The sequence below is a fragment of the Onychomys torridus genome, chromosome 4 (assembly GCF_903995425.1).
Source record: "Onychomys torridus chromosome 4, mOncTor1.1, whole genome shotgun sequence".
In the NCBI taxonomy this organism is placed as follows: Eukaryota; Metazoa; Chordata; class Mammalia; order Rodentia; family Cricetidae; genus Onychomys; species Onychomys torridus.
Window position 1 is genome coordinate 150,062,131 of NC_050446.1, and position 18,420 is coordinate 150,080,550.

Below are 18,420 nucleotides of genomic sequence, written 5' to 3' on the forward strand. Positions count from 1 at the left end.
AGGCCACCCTAAACCCGAACATCGGAGAGGTTCATTTCTCACTGCTAAACTCAAGTAGGTCACCTCACCTTGGCTCCACTATTAAAATCCACTACACTTTAATCCTAATTAAAGAAAACAGAATAAAAGCCACCTAGCTACCTAAGAAAGTTATTAATTACTAAAACCTGGTTTTTCTCAGAGTTTAAAGTGTCTGAAAAGTGGACTACTGCAGAGCAGACAACTGTAAATTAAACTGATAGAATAGTCAGTGGCTCCTCACAGCAGTTTCTGAAAGGAGTTGGGGAGTTTCAAGCTGGGTTGAGGTTCCTTTGTTTATAGCCTGCCCAGAGGTAGGGCTAAGGGCTGGGGTGCTGGCTACTGCTAAGGCCTCCCAGTGGTGATGGACAGGACACAGTGCTGCAGAGCTGCCAAGGTCTGAGCCCTCCAACTCTGCCCCCTCCAACAGCTCCACTGCGGTTAAGAAAGTGATTAGAAAAGACCAGAATTCCACCAGGACCAGAAAAGAAAGAGGGGAATTCAATGGGGAGTTGAGTGAAATCAATCAGTGTAATTCCCCCCTGAACGCCCTGCCATCGAGATCCCTCTGCCCCTTGACTCCAGAATTCCAGAGTCTTCTGAGCTTTCCAGCTTAGCCATCCTACTGAAAAGAAGAGAGTAAGTGACCACACAAAAAGGAAGGCAGACTCCCAGTCACCCTGAGGCCTGACCCTCCATTACAAAATCCCTGTTCCAGCAGTCCTAGGGAGACGTGGGGCCAGTAACAGCTAGGCCAGCGTCTCTTTCCTGCCTCTTATCGTGGTAGCCATCACCACGGGCTGGAGCACTGCAAATATAGGAGACAATAAGAAAATTAATTATTAATTTATTTTTAAGAAATATAAGAAGTCGCAGCACATAGAACTGACTTAATACTAACACAGTAAGTTTGGCAAACAAATTTATAAAATATATTACATAACTTTCTGTCTTGGGAAATCACACACTGTTTTTTTAATGACTCATGTCACTTGGAACTTCAGTTATTATACTATGCAAAAAAAACAGATTAATGCCTCTAAGGTCAAAGATTTCACATTGAGTATTTAATCTATTTATGGCTGACTATTTCTGAGGGCAACGAAGCAATTTTGAGGGAAACAAATTGCTAACACACACACACACACACACACACACACACACACACACACACACACACAGAGCTGAGGCAGGGTTTCATTATATAGCCCAGGCTAGCATCAAATTAATAATTATCTTGCCTCAGCATCATAAGTGCTAGGATTACAGGTGTGCACCAGCAAACATGGCATTGTTTATTAAAAGTATATGTTATATTTGTTTCAAAGACTCAAAGCAATAAAAATGAAAGGTCACCGGGCGGTGGTGGCTCACGCCTTTAATCCCAGCACTCAGGAAGCAGAGCCAGGCGGATCTCTGTGAGTTCGAGGGCAGCCTGGTCTACAGAGTGAGATCCAGGAAAGGTGCAAAGCTACACAGGGAAACCCTGCCTCGAAAAAAAAAAAAAAAGAAAAGAAAAAAGAAAAAAAGAAAGGTCAAAGTTTCATGTAAAACAGTTCAACTTAAGCAAATTAACCAAAGGCTTAGTTCTTCCAGGTGGATTAAAAAATGACGTTTTATTTTATCCCTTGCGGAAGAAGCACTAGCTATTGGGAAAGAAGTGAAGAAAGAACTAGAAAAGCAACTTTGGTCCCCATCATCCTGACAAATTTGCAATTAACTGAGACTGTGTTCTTTTAAAGAAGTTGAGAAAATGCCTTAAACAAACAAAACTGGTTAACACTTGTCTCCTAAGCAGAACTGGGAATGCTTCACTTTGGAAGATCTTTCTCTGCAGAGCAGCAACATCCTCTAGCATCCTCTAGCATCCCCAGGGTGGTCAGAGCTGTTCATTTTCTAACTCATACACCAAGCACTGGAATGTAGTGTTTGGCAACGCCATTCAGTAAGTGCGCACTAATGATTACAATTATTAACCAGAAGATCCAGTTAGAGCATCTTCAACTCTTCAGTAAAGCCACGCTGTCAGTTCTCAGCAAAGCCTTTGGTTATTGGACAAGTTAAAACTTGTATTTGGGGGCTGGAGAGATGGCTCAGCAATTAGGAGCACTGACTGCTCTCCCACAGGACCCAGGTTCAATTCCCAGCACAATCCTGTCTGTAACTCCAGTGCTAGGGTACCCAACACCCTCACACAGTCACACAGACATACATGCAGGCAAAACACCAATGAACAGGAATTTGTTTATTTACAGAAAAAAGTAACAACTTTACTGAGTACACTACAAAGGGCCGAGGGCAGAGGGCAGGGTGGTAATGAGAACAGATTATCTCCGCAATCAGAGATTCCCTGTTTCCTGTCCACTACAACTGGGGTATCTGGTAAGTATCCATCTCTCTCTTCTCGTGAATATTTAGTGGTGCCATCAACAGATAAATAGATTGAAAATGTGGTATGTGTACAATGGAATTTCCATTGCCATAAAAATATTTCCAAGAAAAAGGATAGATCTAGAAACTACTATATTAAGTGAGGTAAGCTGAACTCAGAAAAAAAAAATACTGCAGTTCTTGCTCATCTATAAATGTCCTAGGCTATGCAATTAGAAATGGGATGATAAAGGGGAAGGAAGTGTGAGGAAGGGACAGGGCATCGGAACCCTTGTGCAATGAAGAAGAAGAACCTTGCTGGCGGTGGATGGCACAAAAACTGGAGAAACAATGGAAGGGAGCCAGCAAGAAAAAGAAAATTTGTTTCCAACTGCCTGAATGAAACCTAGTATTTTGCATGCTAACTAAAATAAATAAATAATATATTAGGTGGTTAAAGAGCAAAGAAAGGGGCAAGACTGTTCAGTAAGTACAGGTGCTGGCTATCAAGTCTGACTGAGCACCTGAGTTCAATCCATGGAATTCACATGGTGGGAGGAATGAACTAATGCCTACAAGTTGTCCTCTGTCCTCCATATGTGTACCATGGTGGGTATTCATGTGCACACACGCACCAAATCAATAAACAAAACAATTTTCAATGCCACGGGGCTGGAAAAATGTCTTAATAGTTAAGAATATTCACTGCTCTTGCAGAGGATCCAGTTTTAGTTCCCAGGACCCACACTGCATGGCTTACAACCACCTGGAACCCAGCTTCCAGGCATCTCACCCTCTTCTATCCTCCATGAGCACCTGCACACATATCTCTCTCTCTCTCTCTCTCTCTCTCTCTCTCTCTCTCTCTCACACACACACACACACACACACACACACACACACACACACACCTCTTTTTAAAAATAGCAAAGAAATGCTCAAAAAAGAGATGCATGAGAGAAACATTTTAACTATACTCAATATAAATATACATACATAATTTTAATGAACTATTCACATCTGGACTGACAATGCTCCCTCTAAGAGCCAAAGACTACCTAACAAAACCTTCATTACCACACCTAAGAAGCCCTCTTTTGAGTTGTTGGCCAGGCTGTCCAAAAGACTCCCCAAACATACAGCCTACTGCTGATGCCCTTGGCTGCCCCCGGAGGTGGAAGGTAAGTCCCTACTGCAGAAGACACCATAAATCCCCTATGAACCACAACAACCAGCATGCCAGGATAACCTATGGATGCAGTAATGGCATGCACATGTTGGTAGTAACCAACAGCTCTCTAATTGGACTTAAGAACTACTCAACATGAGGGAAACCATGTCTGGAAATCCAGCTAACTACTCAGGTGCTAGTGAAGTCATGGATCTTGAAGGAGAATCTACAACCATTACTTTATTAAAACAGCACAATCTGTAATTACACTCTAAATATTTGTCCGTATGTCCACAGGTAAGTACAGTCCTCACCCGTCATCAAGGTAACTTTCCTTTACAACAGAGACCATGACAAAAACCACAACCAATCAAAATGCAGAGCTGTGGAGGCCAGTCCCAATGAATACATCTACAAAACACTCTTGCACCTAGGGCACAGGGAACTTTGTGGACAAGGGATGAAAAGACTGTAAGAGTCAGAGGATCAGGGAGTTTGCTGTGAGATTTGTGTCTCCTAGTCATTCTTGTCAGAAGCTACATTCAAAAGTCTCACCAACATGATTGTCCAAATGTGAGCCGAACAAGGATGATGCCACGTCCAATGGACATGCCAAACTAGATGAGGAAAAGCCTATGAGACCTCAATCCTGCACAAAGAACTATAGCAAACTGAGGGAAGCTGGGAAAGAGAAAGGTGGCCTTCCCCAATTGGTTGTCCAGTGCCAAACAGCCCTGAAAACACACATACAGAGTACCATCACACAGATTGTGCAGGTGACATTGAAGAACGTATATGCAACAATGAAAAGAGGCCGTGAACTTGAAGGAGAGCAGGGAGGGGTACAGGGGATGGTTGAAGGAATAAATGTAATTATAGAATAATCTCAAAAATAAAAGGTTCAATTACACTACTCTAGGAAGCTATCACCCACAACGAAGAAAGCCATGACCAGATTAGCAAGTAAGTATGTTTCTCCCTAAAATCGGTCCCTTCCCAGTATATATTAGTCAAGAAACACACAGGGATTCTCCAATATAAACTGAAAATGTCCGGAGGTATTAAGCGCAGTTTTACAGATTATGCCCTTGGTTAAAGATGCCTGGCCAAGGAGCTAAGATACCTAAGCTCACTTCCGCTCCATTTGTCAGGCTACAGGCCCGCAGGACTGGCATGTGGCAGGAATGTGCCAGCTGTGCCACTGCCTGCCTGCCTCCCTTCCTCGGTCCCTCCCGGGGCCACCACACCACTCTAGCTGCAGTTACCTCATCAGATACCAGTGAGCCAGAAAATGTTTCAAGCTAACTCTGTTTCAATACTACTTCATCAAAAAAGCCAAGCGAAGCCAGGAATGGTGGCACATGCCTTTAATCCCAGCACTCAAGGTAGAGACAGCTAGAGTGCTGAGTGTGAGACCATTCGGAGTTCCAGGACAGCCAGGGCTACACAGAGAAACCATCTTAAAAAAAAACAAAAATAATTAGTTCAAAAATAAAAACAGAAAAAAAGAGAGAAAAAGCTGAACAAACAGTATTAAATTCACCACCAATTTCCAATCATAAAAATCCTGAGTCACTTTAAAACAGCACAGATGTGGCTGGGATGACCTATGCCGCAGACCAAATGGCCTTGCTACTTAGGAGCTGTTTTGAGAGCTGAACTCATTAGCAAGCATCCCTGAACACCTCACATTCTCTTGTGGTGCTACAGAGTTTCTCCTCTCATCTGGTTGCCCTCATTCAGGGTCAGCTCAGCTCCTCCTCTGGGAAGGCAGCTCTTTGTCCTCATCATCAGCTCTAACCAAAATCGGCATGATCCTCCATGTACCAATGAAGACCATAGTTATTTCTATTATTGTAGTATTAGCTATCAGATAGTGTCCTATCTGTTAGTTGACTCCTGCTCTGGACTTCCCCCAAAAGAACAAGAGCTGTTAGTGAGTATTTTTAAATTGTTCCTTTGTTTACGCAGTGCCAGGATCAAACCCAGGCCTTGCTACATGCTAAGCAGGCATTCTATCACCTACCTCCATTCCCAACCTGTCAGTATCTTTATCAGTCTACTCTGTCCTACGCATCTTAATCCTCCATCCACCAGCTAGGACTGTGATGCTGCCACCTAGATGTTTACTTAACCAGAAAAGTTTCATAGCATTTTTGTCTTTAAACTTATAAATGTGTTTTTTTTTATTTTTAACTGCCCAATATGTGAGCATCATATTTCACATAAACTTCAGGATAAATGCTATGTAAGAGATACAAATATATATTCTAATCAATACTCAAGGGCATGACTAAGAAATCAATGCGCCACGAAACAACACATTTAAAAGTTGGCGTGATCTAAGTTCTTACCATGGGCCCATTTGATTCTGCAGCTAAAAACATTTAAAGGCATTACTTAAAATGAGGTGTCTGCTAGTTCTACCAAGTAGAGAGAGTGTTTCATGGATTTGCTAATATTTGAAAAAGTAAAAATGTCTTTACATCATCTTGAAGAGGAGAAAGCAAAAATTACTCCCTGTAAAATCAGGGATAAGACAAGGACACCCATTTACCATTGCTACCCAGAATGTGGTCTCACCCGGAGCAGCAAGACGAGAGAAAGAGCTGTGGCAGACAGGAGAGGGAAGGGCATATTCTGCTGCAACAACATGGTTCTCCACATCAAAGTCTGACTATCACACTGCTAAAACTGACAAATGAATTCAGTTAAAAAAAATCAATATACAAAATCAGTAGCATTTTTATGTACCAATAATGAACTTGCAGAGCAAAAAGGAAAAAAGAGAAAAAGAACCAAGAAAGCAACCCCCACTGCCAAAACAAAAGTCAGAAAGGAGGACAGCATCAAAAGTCCCTTCCACGGGACGAGGAAGGCAGCTTGTCGGGTGACAGAACCCCACCTAACAGGCACAAGGCCTCTCCCCTATCCCTGGCACTACACTACCAAAAGCAAAAACCAAACCAAACCCCTTAGGCCTCCATCTAGCTCAGGGAGTGGACTATTATATACAATGCTAATTACAAAACATGAAAGCGAGAACAATGGAGACTCCACACCACCATGAAAAGACAGCACAGAAAGGCTCATGGGTTCAAAGTGTGGGTAAAGTGTCTGTACTATCAAAGCGGATTGAGAGTCAATGCAATGCCTACCCGAATAGCAACGGTTTTCTTCACAAAACAGAAGAAAGATGGGGACGGTGTCACATGCCTGCTATTCCAGCACGTGGGAACTGGAAGCAGGAGGATCAGCAGTTCAAATATAGCCTTGGCTAAACATTGAGTATGAAGCCAGCCTAGGCTACACAAGAGAGGGAAGGGAAAGAAAAATCAAACCTGGGTAGTCAAAGTATTTTAGCAAAAATAAAATATCAGGGGCCTGGAGAGATGGCTCAGCTTATTCTTCCAGAGGACCTGGGTTCAATTCCCAGCACTCACATGGCGGCTCACAACTGTCTGTAACTCCAAGATCTGACACCCTTATACAGATATACAAATAAAATAAAAATAAATTATTTCAAAGGAAGATCAGAAACAGAAACATAATACCTCATATCTCAAAACATACTACAAAGAGAAAATAAACAAAACAGCATGGTGCTAGCATAAAAGTACACACATGTAGACCAATGGAACAGACAGAGAACCCACAAATAATTCCATAATCTATGGCTAACTAATCACCGCCAATGCACCCAAAACCTACATTAGAGCAAAGACAGTTTTTAATGAATGACGCTGGGAAATGTGGAAATTCATACACAAAACAATAAACTAGACCCCATCTCTCAAGTCAAAGTGCATCCAAGACCTAAACATGAGACTATTAGAAGACACAGGGGTGACCTTCAAGACACCGAGCAGACAATGGCTTCTGAATATGCTTCTCCAGATCACAGGCAACGAAAGTAAAAACAGGCAAATGGGGTTAATCAAACCAATTAGTTTCTGTTCAACAAAGGATACAAAGCTGAAGAGACATCATCTAACAGAGTATGAAAAAACATTTGTCCAACAACGGACGAGGATCCAAAAGTGACCCAACTGAAAAACAGCAGAAATCTGATTTAAAGGGGGGAGGGGAAGCTGAACAGACCTTTGTGAAAGGATAAATGGCCAATTATATGAAAAAATGACTGTATTAGTCACAAGGGAAATGTAAACCACAACCAAACACCATCTGTTACACTCTTGTGAGGAAGGCCACCATCGAGAGCCTAAATACATCCATGCTGGCAAAGATGCAGAAAAAGGTGACTGCCACATATCATTGGTAGGAATATGAATGTGTGCAGCACTATGGAAAATAATATGAAGGTTCCTCAGAACAGTAACAATAGAACTCCACAATGTAGCTATCCCTCTAGTTATAAATACAAAAGAAATCAAATCAGCCTGTCAAAGAGATGTCTGGTAAACGCCCATGTTTACTGCAACACTAGTCACAAAAACAAGACATGAAATCAACTAATATCTCATTACTAGATTTGGTATCACTACGCCACTATCTTTTGTAGACCTGCCTGGGACTCACAATCTTCCCTCTTAGCCTCCCAAATAAGGGAATTATAGATGTGTGCCACCACACCTGACACCATTTGCTCCTTGTAATCAGATCATTTGGGACTTTGCTCCTCCTGAGTTAATATATTCTGGACACTACTCTCTTGTTGGGTGAATGGTTGGCAAGTAATCCCTCCTGGTTTTCAGGTTATCAATTCACCGTGTTGTTTCTGCTGTATGGAACACTCCGATTGGTTTTGACTTGGCAATTTCACAAATCAGACTATTTTGAAGAAAAGGTGCAAATGTATAAAAGTTTAAGCACAACATAACATTTCTTTTAAAGAAATGAACTTAAATTTAACATGAATCAATGTTATCAGGTAGAGCATCAACAACTAAAATAGGGTGAAATTGCCGAGGTATGAGGAGCCCCCAAATTTAATTTTTTAAAGACCTGACAAACTGAAGGGATTGTCCATCTATGCATACTTCGGTGGCTCTTAGGAGGCGGGGTCAGTAGGAGGAAATAGGAATAGGCCACGCCTCTTTAATCTCTGCTTCCTGGCAGCCATGATGCAAGCAGCTCTCCCCCACTGCACATTTCTATGATGATGCTTTTGTCCTACCATGGACCTAAGTGTTATGGGCCGACAATCATGGACAGACACCATTAGCCAAAATCGAACTTTCTTCCTTTAAATAACTAACTCTGTTAGTCTATCACAGTGACCAAAGCTGATGCACTACCTTTTCTCCCTGTCTGTAGAATTTCAGTCCAACAAGCCTTTCTTTCTGGGCACAGACCAAGCTCAAGGTCCCTTGAAGAAGTCCCCTGCCTGAAACATTCTTCACACAGATCACTCTTTCTTACCATGATGGATTAGCTTGCCTGGGACCAGTTAGGCAGAAATAATCCTCCTCCTCCTTCTCCTCCTTTTTTTTCCCCACAAATTAAATAAGTGGTTTTGGCTTTTTCCATTCATTCAACAAAAAATGAAAAGTGGTAAAACTGAGAGCAAAACAGCAACCAACCAAAGGCCACAGAGAAAGAGGCAAAACCAGACTCCAAAACTCTGTATGCCTCTAACAGCCTGGCAGGACGGCTTAGGAGAGTGGTAGCACCTGAACTGCTATAAGGATGGCATGGGACAAGCGAACACAATGCCTGACACACAGTTAACACTTCTAAGTTACCTTGTTCTTCACATGTTAGGCCTTTAAGCTATTTTCTATGACTCAAGATCTCCATAAGCAAATAACATCAATTTCATTCACAAGAAAGAAGTTTCTGTATGCCAGAAGTATTTCAAGTGTCACCACAGCAATACTTGCCTCATCACTAAGGATTTACATGAAAAGACTCAAATTGAATTGTAATGTGTACACAAAGGTGGGGTGCTGCTCAATTGTTCCAATGCTTAATTAAGCCTCAGTTTCCAATGCATTATTTAAAAGTGAGAACAGGAGGTGTAAAAATTAAAATAATCCATCTCTATAGGAACTTGTCTGTCAAAATTAAGAAAATCTTCATCACAAATTCATTATAATTCAGTAACATCTAGTGAGCTACTATGAGAAAGGGACTGCATTATTGATATGTACAGCCCCATCTTAATAGAGTGGTACAATCTGGCTTTAAAAAGCATCTTAGTAAGCATCACAAAAGAAACTGAAGAGATGGGTCATCAACTAAGAGTGATTACTGCTCTTACAGAGGACTTGACTGAACCCACATGGGGACTTATAATTGTAATTCCAATTCCAGGGGATCCACCATTCTCTTTTGGTCTTTGTGGGCTCCTGCATGCATGTGGTAACATATAAACTACACACACACAAATAATAAAAATAAATTGACATTCTTAACATTGCTTCTTAAGATTATGTGCATAAGTGCAAAGAGTTAAAGTGTCAGTTTAGTATTCAAGTTAACTTCCTACCACAAACTGAATAGAACATTCATAATGTATACGGCTGGTCCAATAAGGCTTCTACTAACCACATACAGTTTAGTGACTCCTTTAAAAATGGCTAGAGAATTGTATTTTAAATTTTATTGCATTTTAATTAACAACTTTAAAATTCTATATTCCATTGCTAATAAATTTGTTAAATGTATTAGGGGAAACTTGGGTATGAGAACCTACTTTTTAAACCATAGTCATGGTATCTAAATACAAGTCAAATATGCCCAATGAATATTTAAGCGCTTACACTGAGATAGTCTTATTTAGTATCCAGGCAGGCCTAGAACTCAAGACCCTCCTGCCTCTGTCTCCACCCCCAGAGTGCTAGGATGAATGGTGAACACCACCAAGCCTGACTGAGTTGTGCTTCAAGTGTAAAAATATATACAGAATGTCCAACAATGAAAATATGTAAGACTTACTAATTTTTCTGTCAGTCAAATGTTGATACGATATTTAGAGATGGCTTAGTAGAGTGATTCCAGGCATACACAAGTTCCTGGGTTGGTACCTAGTGCCACAAATAAGTAAGTGGTGATTATACTGTTTAAATAAACTTCACCTTTGCTGGCTACTTTTTTAAAGGAGCAATGAGAAAAGAATTAGATATATACACATTCCTGAAACAAAATTTTACAACGAGAATTCCTCAAAGTTCAATGGCTTAAAGACTGGCCCGAAAATAAGATGGCTCAATCTTACCTGTGCCAACATCAGCTCTATAGCCACTGGGGACTGCACCAAATGTATATGGAAAATATTCAAAACTAAAAGCTAACTATATTGATAAGCCAACAGAAGAACCAGGACAGAAAATTCATTTTTCTTTTTCTGTGAGCAGGTTTAAAGAGGTCCAACCTACAGCATAATACACAAACGCTAGAAGGGACGGTCTTCCTTCGATGGGATGCCTGCTGCAGGAGGTGCTGAGGTCTCCATCTCTCAGGTGCTCATTCATGTCTTATGGGAGCAGAGACTTCTCGACTTTTACCGGCCTGCCACTAGACACTAAATTCTTTTCCCTTGTTTTTAAATTTACTAAAACTTAATTCTTAAATTTTAACATAACAGAAAACCAAGGAATTGAGTAAGCAATACGTAAGCATGTTTAGTGGCAATGTCAGCCACTGAAAGATTAGTTCAGTATGAGAGTTACGAATCACTCTAGATTAAAAGCTGAATTCAATGGCGTCCTGGTCTAGCAGATTCTAAGGCACATAACTAGATTTGTTTGAAGTACTACTGAGCTGAATAAACCTGATATAGTTTTCTAACTCTATACTTTTCACAGCAAAATGTTAAGACAAATAAAATGCTCAGAAGCATAATCCCCAGTGAAAACTTGTCACTTGTAACAGCACTACAAGGAAGCAGAAGAGCAGAAGGGAACTTAAAATATTCCTGGTGTTAGATATAAATAAGCCTTTGGATAGACAGGATTTCATGAACAATCTAAAAGGGAAGAGGCTCGCAGTATTTCAATAATCTCGTGTTTTATGTTCTGTAGTTCGCACATAAATCAGCAAATTGTACACTGAGATCAAATTGAATCACTCAGAACAGGGCCTAGAGTATGCTCTGCAGACAAAAACAATGCATTTATATATACAAGTCAGTTTTCCAAGGCTCAGAGCCTCTCAAATGTCAAGAATAATATGCTCTACCTCAAGACACTTGGTTATTACTGAAAGGAGGTAAGTTTCAATAGCATAAAAATACAAACTTTTCAGATCCTTTATACTGTTAAGCACTACTTCCCTGAAACTAATTCTATTTGTGGAAAACTGTTGTGATATGCCTGGTGAAGTGGTATATGCAAGTAATCCCCACACTCAGGAGCACTGAAGACCAGCCTGGGCTAGCTACACAGGGTGGAGAGCCTGTCAAACAGAGAATGAGAATGAGTTTGTTTTGCATAGATGTTTTTAAGTGGGCTTTGTTTGTTTAGTTCACAACAAATTTAAGTAGGAAGTAGAGAGTACATTCTTTGAGTATTTGGTTTATTGTATAATTATGTGTATGGTGTGTGCTTGCTTGTCTGTATGTGCCTTCATGTGTGTGCAGTACCTGTAGGGGCCAGAAGAGGGAGTGGGGTCCTTTGGAATTGGAGTTATAGGTGGTTGTATGCCACCTAACTGAACCTGGGTCCTCGACAAACCTAGCAAGTGCTCTTCATTACCACACCATCTCTCCATTTGTTTGTAAGATTCTGGCTAAATGAACTGCCCAGGAAAAAGAGGCAAGTATAGAACGGAGGAGATTAATCTCTGTAGCCCCCAACTAAGAAGGAACTATCTAGTCTACAGTCCACCACCCCAGAAGCCTGAAAATGGCAGATGAAATAAAGAGGAAGCATTTGTCCTCTGTGATTTAGCAGCTTAAGATGCCTGGAAAGACACACAGGGAGAAATGCCAGTCCATGGTAGGAGGATCCAGCATTGACAATCATGGTCTTGGGGCTTTTGTTTTTGTTTTGGTCAGTGCTTTGAGTGTGTAGCTCTAAAGCCAGCTCAGATCAAGTCAGGTTCACAGGTATATCAGACATATAAACATAAGATACAGCCGGGCGGTGGTGGCACACTCCTTTAATCCCAGCACTCAGGAGGCAGAGGCAAGCAGATCTCTGTGAGTTCGAGGCCAGCCTGGGCTACCAAGTGAGTTCCAGGAAAGGCACAAAGCTACACAGAGAAACCCTGTCTCGAATAACCAAAAAACAAACAAACAAAAACAAAAACCATAAGATACAAGCTGATGTGCAGCAGAGTGGTACCTTGCTTACCTCGCATTATGTGGTGAGGCTTTGGGGTCCATGGCCAGCATCAATCAAAAAATAATTTTAAAAAAGTACAATATATACAAAAAAAATGTACTAACTGTCAAACATAGAAACCATTTTTTTTTTCCTTTTTTGAGCTGAGGATCGAACCCAGGGCAAGCACTCTACCACTGAGCTAAATCCCCAACCCTAGAAACCATTTTCTACACATCAGATAGGCAAAGGATTTAAGGCTCAAATTAGGTGAAAAGAAATAGAAAGGAGCCGGGCAGTGGTGGTGCATGCCTTTAATCTCAGCACTCGGAGGCAGAGGCAGGTGGATCTTTGTGAGTTCAAGGCCAGCCTGGTTTACAGAGGAAGATCCAGGAAAGGCGCAAAGCATAGAGAAACCCTGTCTCAAAAAAAAAAAAAAAGAAAGAAAGAAAGAAAGAAAGAAAGAAAGAAAGAAAGAAAGAGAAAAAAAAATAGAAAGGAGGCGTGTATCAGTTATTTCTACCATCTGGGAGTCAAGTGTGCAAAAACATGAGCTTACGAGGGACATTTCTTATTATTCAAGCCACCAAAAGGCTATAGATAATGGAATGCAAAGTAAAACATACCAAGAGGAGTAGATAATTCATATGCATGCTCTCCACCCAAGGGTCTCTGTGTTTATACCAAGAGATACATACAGGGACTAGACAAGTAACATTAATTAAGTAAGTAAGTAATGTTATATGGAAACCAACTATGGTAAAAAAAAAAATTTAGATGACCAACTGGAGAAATGACCAAATGTCCACTAATAGGGGGGTGAATAAACTTGGACAATTTTATAGTGGAATAATGTCCAGTAGTTCAACCCAACACTCTGGGTTGGTGAGATGGCTCAGAGTAAAGGCATTTGCCTACAAATCTGACAAGCTGAATTCAATGCCCAGGACCCACATGGAAGAAGGAGAGAATTCCAGCAAGTTGTTCCCTCACTTCTACATATAGGCCTATGCAAGCATGTGTAAACAATACAATAAATTAAGTAAATGTAATAAAAACCAATGCCCTCCCCAAAAGAACACAAAAATTGAAAGAAAAAAAAAGCTGAAAAGGGCTGGGCAAGGTATAGCATATATATAAAATTTAACACATTAATGCAGCGTGAATGTATATATGTATACTTAAAAGCATGAAAAGTGAAGGGACTGGAGAGATGGCTCAAGAGTTAAGAGAACTAATTGCTCTTGCAGAAAACCTGGGGTCAATTCGACATGACAACTCACAACCATTTGTTAATTCCAGCTCCAAGGGATCTGACGCCCTCTTCTGACCTACATGGGTACTGCACCTACATGGCACACAGACATGTAGGTATCCACACACATGAATGATTTTTTTTTTAATGCATAAGTGTCAAAGAATGAAATCTATCAACTTCAGGTGGCTGTGGTGAAATGGACCTGAACCTTGCACCTAAGGACAGGCCTTTTAATCCCCAGTACTCAAGAGGCAGAGGTAGGCCTATCTCTAGAGGTTTGAGGCCAGCCTGGACTACACAGTGAGACCATCTCAATTATTAAAAAAGAAAGAAAAGAGGAAAGGAAAAGCCTATTGTATATTCTTTAACAAGATCTTTTCATATCCTTCCTCAAGACTGTGGGTTACCTGCCCAGGTTCAAAATCTTTTTCTTGGAGAAATTTCTCCATCATGCTTTGAATTTGCAACATCCTGAATGAAATCATTTCCTATTGGGCCAGTACCTTAAGATCTTTGACACAGGAGTGGTACCTTTTAGGGAGGAAAGAGACTAACTAGGAAGATGTATATTTAGCTGCAGTCATAACAAATACCCAAAATATGACCCCCCCCATCATGATTTTTCTTTTGATAAAAGGGGATCTTTATTCTGCACCGCTTAAAATGCTTCAAAATTAATCACTTTAAAGATGGTTGTAAAATAAGAAAAAGTGATTTGTAGGAGGTAACTGATCTGTTACAATCTGCTTTCTTATGTTAAATGGGCACACAAACGGTCAAGTCTGGTGGTACTTGGGAGGCAGAAGCAGACTGATCTAAGTTTGAGGCCAACCTGGTTCAGAGAGTTCCCTAGGACAGCCAGCACCACACAGAAAAACCCTGTCTTGAAAAACCAAGGGGGGGGGGGGGGGGCAGAGCACATAAATGTATATCCAACCTATTTAACTGAGTCATTAAAAGTATTTTTCTGGTTCACCAAGTGCAGAATAAGTTGGCAATTCAGTCCAAGTCAACTAGCTCAGTTCGTTGGAGAAGAATTCTGTCTGTGTAAAGTTAAGGGTTACATTAGCACATATTCTGTAACTCTATTTCAAGGCAAGACTACACCCTACTTTCCTGAGAGCCACAAAACTATGCTGCAAACGCATTCCTTGATTAAAGAAAAGGCTAGTCAAATCTACATGTGATGTATCAAGCTGTAACCAACAGAACTGAGCAAATAAAGCTAGGAATTTAATGGTGAGCTGGCAAGTAATCTTTGCACATATGAGGAAGCTGACACACCCAGTACACACACAGAAATTTTATTTGGCATGTGCAAACAGAGGGTACATTTTCCTCCACTTGGGGAGGGGATTTTATAGAGACATTCATGGTGATATTTTGTAGTGAGACATCTGAAAACATGACATCTCATTTTTCTAACTTCAACTTCCTTTATTTAAACTGCTTCTAGAAGACTTAATGAGTACCAGGAAGTAATTCTTCTAATTTAAAACAAACCTATCTGCAGTTAAACTTTAATCTCTCCACTATTATCCCCAAAAAGAGGAAAAGGAGGAGACCGGCAATGGTGACATACACCTTTAATCCCAGCACCCGGGTGGCAGAGGCAGGCGGATCTCAGCTGAGTTTGAGACCAGCCTGGTCTACAAAGCAAGATTCAGGACAGCCAGGGCTACAGAGAAACCCAGTCTCAAAAAACTAAAGGAAAGAGGGAGAAGCTAAGCAATTACCTGACATTAATTAATCCCAGCACTCAGGAGGCTAAGAGAGCAGGATACTAGGCTACCCTGGGTTATAGCAAGACCCCTACACCTGCAGACTCAGGCAGGCTTGCCTCAAGTCCAAGTCCAGCCTGGGCTTTTCACAGTGAGTTCCATGTCATTCTGGATTACAGAGTGAGATCCTGCCTCAGAAAAAGACACCACCAAGTAGCTCACCAACAAATCTAAAAGGTTTCAAATATAGAGATGGCTAGAATCTGGGATAATAAAGGAGAAACTGTCTCTCTCTAGTATTCTCTAGTGGCTGGATTGAATGGAGATGTTCTATGCTTATAAAAAGCAAACACAGTTAGAGTCTGTGTTCTAAAATCTTCATGCTGAAAACACACCCAGAACTGTAATGGCTCAGCAGGTGAAGGCACTTGCCAGGGCGAGTCTGACAACCTAAGTTCAATACCCAGAGTCCACAGTTAAAGGAGAACTGACTCCACCAAGCACCAAGGCATTCCTGCACCCAGTCCTCAGACCATAATAAATACATTAGCACTTGGGTGATCCACCTTCAGTTTTTCTCTCTCCCTCAAGTGCCAGCAAATACAACTCACTCCTCTTTCATTTTGTTTGAATGTACACAGTAAAGTTAAGCTTTACAACTAAGCATTTACACTTTTAAAATGTTTGGCCCTATTGTAAATATAAAGTTTGCATTCTCAACTAAAAGAAAAGATGTTCCATCAGCAGACTGGAGAGCAGGCACCAGTCCACTTCACAGTCCTTCATTACACCGAGTGCTCAAATTCATCAGAACTCAAAGCCTTTAGATCAAGTCTTGACTATAAACCACTACATACAGATTACATTTACAACTTGAAGAGGCTCAAAGACTTCAGGGCCTGATCTATTTGTAGCTGATACAGCATTAAACCCACAGAAGAACAAGACTTACTATCACGACACTATTGAGCATGGTCGGTTATCAAGAAAACTACCCATTTAATCTAATGAGCCAGCCTGCACCTGCAAGCCAGTTGCTACATCCTAAGGAAAATCAAAGTTGTTATCCAGTAAAAACATTCTGTAGACAGATAAGTGGGCACCAACTGCTTCCAAGCGCACAGATGCAGCGACAGGATAATATTTCTAGCAGTGTGGCAAGGCCTTGCCAGCAAATCATTGACCAAAAATGGTAACAGTGTATGCAGACTACAGCGACAAAATGGTCTACCTGATCGCCCAGTTGAGATACTGTTTTACAGCAGATTAGAGTAACAGTTTAGAAGTAGAGAAGTTTGTAAATTACACAAAATCTCCATCATCTCAATACAACGAATGTTTCTCTTATTAAAGGGCTGGAGTAATTAAATGGACCTTTTGAAAGCTTTTAAATTTGCATCAGGAAAGCAACGTCACGTTCACCCCTTACACCCAGAATAAAGCCATGTTCTCAGGTGAAGGCAAATTTCTAGCTATAGATGGACGAACCCGGCAGGGAAGGGTTAAAAGAGACACTGCCAAGCTTGACAAGCCCAACGAGAGTGCCACTGAAGCTGATTGCCAGATAGGACAAACAATGCCACGGCAAGGCCACCCTGTTCTTAATCACGCTCGCTAGCAATCACCCCGCCCTCTAGGGTGTTCAATAAAATCCTTCTTTTCCTTCCCGGTGGAAAGGGCTAGAAAGAAAGGCTCATGGGTCACTGAGCTGGCCTTGGGGAATACTGCACCCACACGGACGGTCCCCGGGTTCCGCGGCCCATCCCGGGGGACCTACAGACCTCGGGATCGAAGGCAGCGAGGCCGGGCCGAAGACGATCCCGGGCGGTGGCCCAGGAGCTGCCTTGGAGCCGCGGGACACGGTCCCTCCCTCGTCCAACGCCCGAGCTGCGGGTCACTCACCATGTTCGCCGCGGCGGACTTCTGAAGCGAGAGCTAGGAGCCTGGCGGCAAAGTCTGTGCAGCGTCCTCCTCGCCGTAGCAAGACTAGGAGAGCGAGCGCAAGGCGGATGGGACAGCTCGAGCCTATTAAGGGGCAGGCTGCACGGGTTCCAGCGAGACTGCGCCTGCGCGCGCTGCGCTCCGCCCGCCGTTGCTATGCAACAGCCCTCCCCCCGCCCACCCCTCCCGCCAGGCCCCACCCAGGAGGCCCGGCTGTCTGCAGACGGCTGGAAACCTCGCTCCGGCGATTGAGTCAGGGGAGTGCATGGCTCCCCCGCCCTGGGGAGCGCCGGGCAGTTCCTGAGTGAAGGGCGGGCAAAGGACGCTCCAGGGAGGATGGCCCTGCCCTGGAGGCGGGACTACGCGATGCCCCGCCCACCGCGCGGCTGTTGCCCATACATGGAAGTCGCCACCTGGCCAGGTGTGCGCGCCGCCGGGGGCGGGACCGTAGCGCGGAGTAGGCGGGGCGAACGCCGGTGGGCGGGAGCCCGGTCTGCAGCACGGGAGGTGGGGGCAGATGCCGGGGAGGCGGGGACGGCTCGCTGAACAGCGCTCCGGGTCCGCATCTCGAATTTTTTTACCTACTTTGGTGCTGTTCCCACCATCCTGTGCTGATTGGTCAGCCCGGCACGTCGGCCGTCGCGTGAGAGGAAAAATCTGCACATTTTTCCTCCTTCCTGAGGCGACAGTGGCTGCTCAAAGTGCTGTGTGAGT

The 18,420-nt window shown here is 42.5% G+C and overlaps 2 protein-coding genes across 2 annotated transcripts in view; one reads left to right on the forward strand and one right to left on the reverse strand.

The window, feature by feature from the left end:
- Dstn (destrin, actin depolymerizing factor) overlaps positions 1-17,836 on the reverse strand; it is a 28,271-nt gene extending 10,435 nt beyond the window's left edge. The window contains exon 1 of the mRNA XM_036185350.1: positions 17,668-17,836. Within this exon, the coding sequence (XP_036041243.1) occupies positions 17,668-17,670 (3 nt within the window). The 5' untranslated portion in view covers positions 17,671-17,836. The remainder of the gene's footprint in view (positions 1-17,667) is intronic.
- A 51-nt stretch (positions 17,837-17,887) lies between these two features.
- The window catches only part of Bfsp1 (beaded filament structural protein 1), a 93,064-nt gene continuing 92,531 nt past the window's right edge, over positions 17,888-18,420 (forward strand). The window contains exon 1 of the mRNA XM_036185349.1: positions 17,888-18,127. The gene's annotated coding sequence lies outside the window, so the exon portion shown is untranslated. The remainder of the gene's footprint in view (positions 18,128-18,420) is intronic.